The sequence below is a fragment of the Sinohyriopsis cumingii genome, chromosome 9 (assembly GCF_028554795.1).
Source record: "Sinohyriopsis cumingii isolate HCF-2022 chromosome 9, ASM2855479v2, whole genome shotgun sequence".
In the NCBI taxonomy this organism is placed as follows: Eukaryota; Metazoa; Mollusca; class Bivalvia; order Unionida; family Unionidae; genus Sinohyriopsis; species Sinohyriopsis cumingii.
The window spans coordinates 28,618,871-28,621,448 of record NC_142969.1 but is presented as its reverse complement, the minus strand read 5'-3'; the positions used below and the strand labels follow the sequence as shown (position 1 = coordinate 28,621,448).

The 2,578-nt window shown below is 38.6% G+C and overlaps 1 protein-coding gene across 1 annotated transcript in view; it reads right to left on the bottom strand.

Annotated features, from left to right (window-relative positions):
• Nucleotides 1-1,288, bottom strand: part of LOC149791457 (cyclin-dependent kinase 2-like) — a 27,507-nt gene extending 26,219 nt beyond the window's left edge. Inside the window, exon 1 of the mRNA XM_089969426.1 lies at nt 1,263-1,288. Within this exon, the coding sequence (XP_089825552.1) occupies nt 1,263-1,288 (26 nt within the window). The remainder of the gene's footprint in view (nt 1-1,262) is intronic.
• Between the last annotated feature and the right edge of the window lie 1,290 nt (nt 1,289-2,578).

The window sequence follows — 2,578 nt, the reverse complement described above, 5'->3', positions numbered from 1 at the left end:
TAGAAACAACAGCTGATTATGATTTGGTAAAGGATGTGATGTGATGTGATTTTGATTTTTAACGTAGCTTTAACAATTTTTCAGTCATATCGCTACGATGTCTGCAATGTGGCAGTTTATAGCGATGTCTAGCACTGGGGCATCATGCCGCAGACATGTAGCATGATGTCCCACCCAGTCACATTATCATGACACCAGGCCGACCAGTCCTTACACTAACCTCTTAATGCTGAACGCCAAGCGAGGCAGCTGTTAGTACCATGTTTTAAGTCTCTGGTATGACTCGGCCGGGGATCGAACCCACGATCTCCCGCATCAGAGGCGGACGCTCTAACCACTAGGCCACCGGAGCGGTTTTGGTAAAGGAATGTATCTTGAATGCTTATGAGTTGGTACCTAAAGCATATAGACAGGGGTTTCGGAATAGCAGAAAAGCAAAAGAACAAACCTATGTCGCATTTGCGTGTGAAAAAGCGCAACAGTTTGATAGGTGGTGTGTTTCCAACAAGAATAGAAAGATTAGGACAAACTTAGAAACTTATATTAGTCAAAGAGTTTAAGAACTGTGTCCATAGTGACGTCAAACTTTACCTTGTTGACCACAAGATAGATACTTTAGCAAACGTGGCTTCTACAAGTGACAAATATTCCTTGGATCGGAAAGTTTCATTTATCAGTAATATTTACTCTCAGCAGATGGTTAGTAAGAGTCGAAATCAGTCTCTATCTAGTACTTAGAAATTTCAATATGTTACAACTAATAAGAAAGCAACGTCTGATAAAACTAATCAGAAATCTTCATCTTTTCCTACGTGCACTTATTGCATGAAAATGTGACATGTTATTTCCGACTGCCTTAATGTAAACAATAAGCAACAGAATGAAGACAGAAATATACATTTGTGGGGTCAAACTAACCCCAGTCTGATTCTATTCTGGAGAATTATGGACCATTCATGTCGAAGGGTTCTATATCACGTATTTGTGATTCGACCAATCATATCCCTATTAAAATATAAAGGGACACATGAGGTCCTCATTGTTTTGTATTGTCAGATAATTTGCATTTGTCTGAGAATTCTTTGTATTTTGAAAGTGTTCTTTTTTAGGGAGTAGAGTGCAGTTTTATTCAAATTTCTCTTTATAATGTTAATTTAACATAAGACTATTTTTCAGGGCCGGCGACTGTTGGCACTGTGTTTATTTAACCACGGAGGACTAATACGGTAGAAAGGTAGACATTTAAATTTTGAATGACTCACGAGCTCCCCGTCACCAATGCCGACATCCTAAATACATGAACAAGACAAACCAAAAATGTATAACAATGTAAACAATATTAATAATAAATAAATTATTCAAATAATGTCTGGATATAAATCTTACAATTACACTTTACTTGTATTTTAACACATTAATTTGGCCTGTTGCAAATGCCTATTGTGAGAGAATCTCCTTTCAAACGGTACTCATCTGTATCAGTTCCCTTTTTCCCCTGCTCCTTCCCTCCTCCCCTCTTCCTGTGCCGCTCCTGGTACTATTCTCCTCCTGCATATTTCATGTGCTTCGTGTAATCCGCACCTCGTAGTAATATTCTATTACTTCGTTCCCTCCTTAAGAGTTTGGTGCTGTCTCTACGTGCACCATGGGAGCTTCTTATGGAAAATATAAGGAACGTACATCCAGTTCTCCATACACCCCTCGTGTAATCTTCCACTCACTCACGGACTTCCCATCAGGCAAATGGCGAACGCTTTACAGGGCCTTCTCATACTCATTAACTTCGCTCATTCCACACACGCCATGCCCAACATTGGAATAATATTACTTAAGGAAGTATCGTAACACAATCACACACACTGTCTACATGTTTGATTCCGACACAGCAGTCCACCGTTGGTAAGGTAATCGTTCACATTGCCCGTATCCTACGAATAATAGAATGTTACATGTAAATACGTAAATAGAGATGCATAGCAATTAAATCTCCTTCACATGACTTGTATTTTATATACTGATAAATGCAAATACCATCCAAGTTCAAACTTTAATAGATTCAACCAGATACTATGATGTAACATTCTACGACATGTTATGTTCTATGCCCAAATAAAGTAGCTATACGTTATCATACACAATCTAACAAAATTATATTTACACAAATTAAGAGCAATATTCGGCTGGTATATTTCCTACCTGTAGAAACTTCATATTATTTCCTCAGTTCAAATCCTCTTTCCGTTTTACAAGTCTCTCGCTCGGAGTGGTAGTTGTCCTCAGAATACTGTTTTATAATTCGTATATCCTCCGCTCCTCACCAAAGGTCAGGAACCACTGAATAATTTCACGAAGGAACTGGCCAGATGTTTCTTTGTCTCATTCCATGTCTGAGAAATTAGCTCCTCCTGTTTGTAAGTTTTTAACTTTCTCTCATTCTAATTGGCTGGTACGCCTACTTTGATGTTCGCGGTGCTTGACACCACCTTTTCACAGGTACATGTGAATGCATAAATCTGATATTTGTAGCGACACAAAGAGTTTAATCCCTTTGAAACGACTAGCCAACTCTCGTCTAATT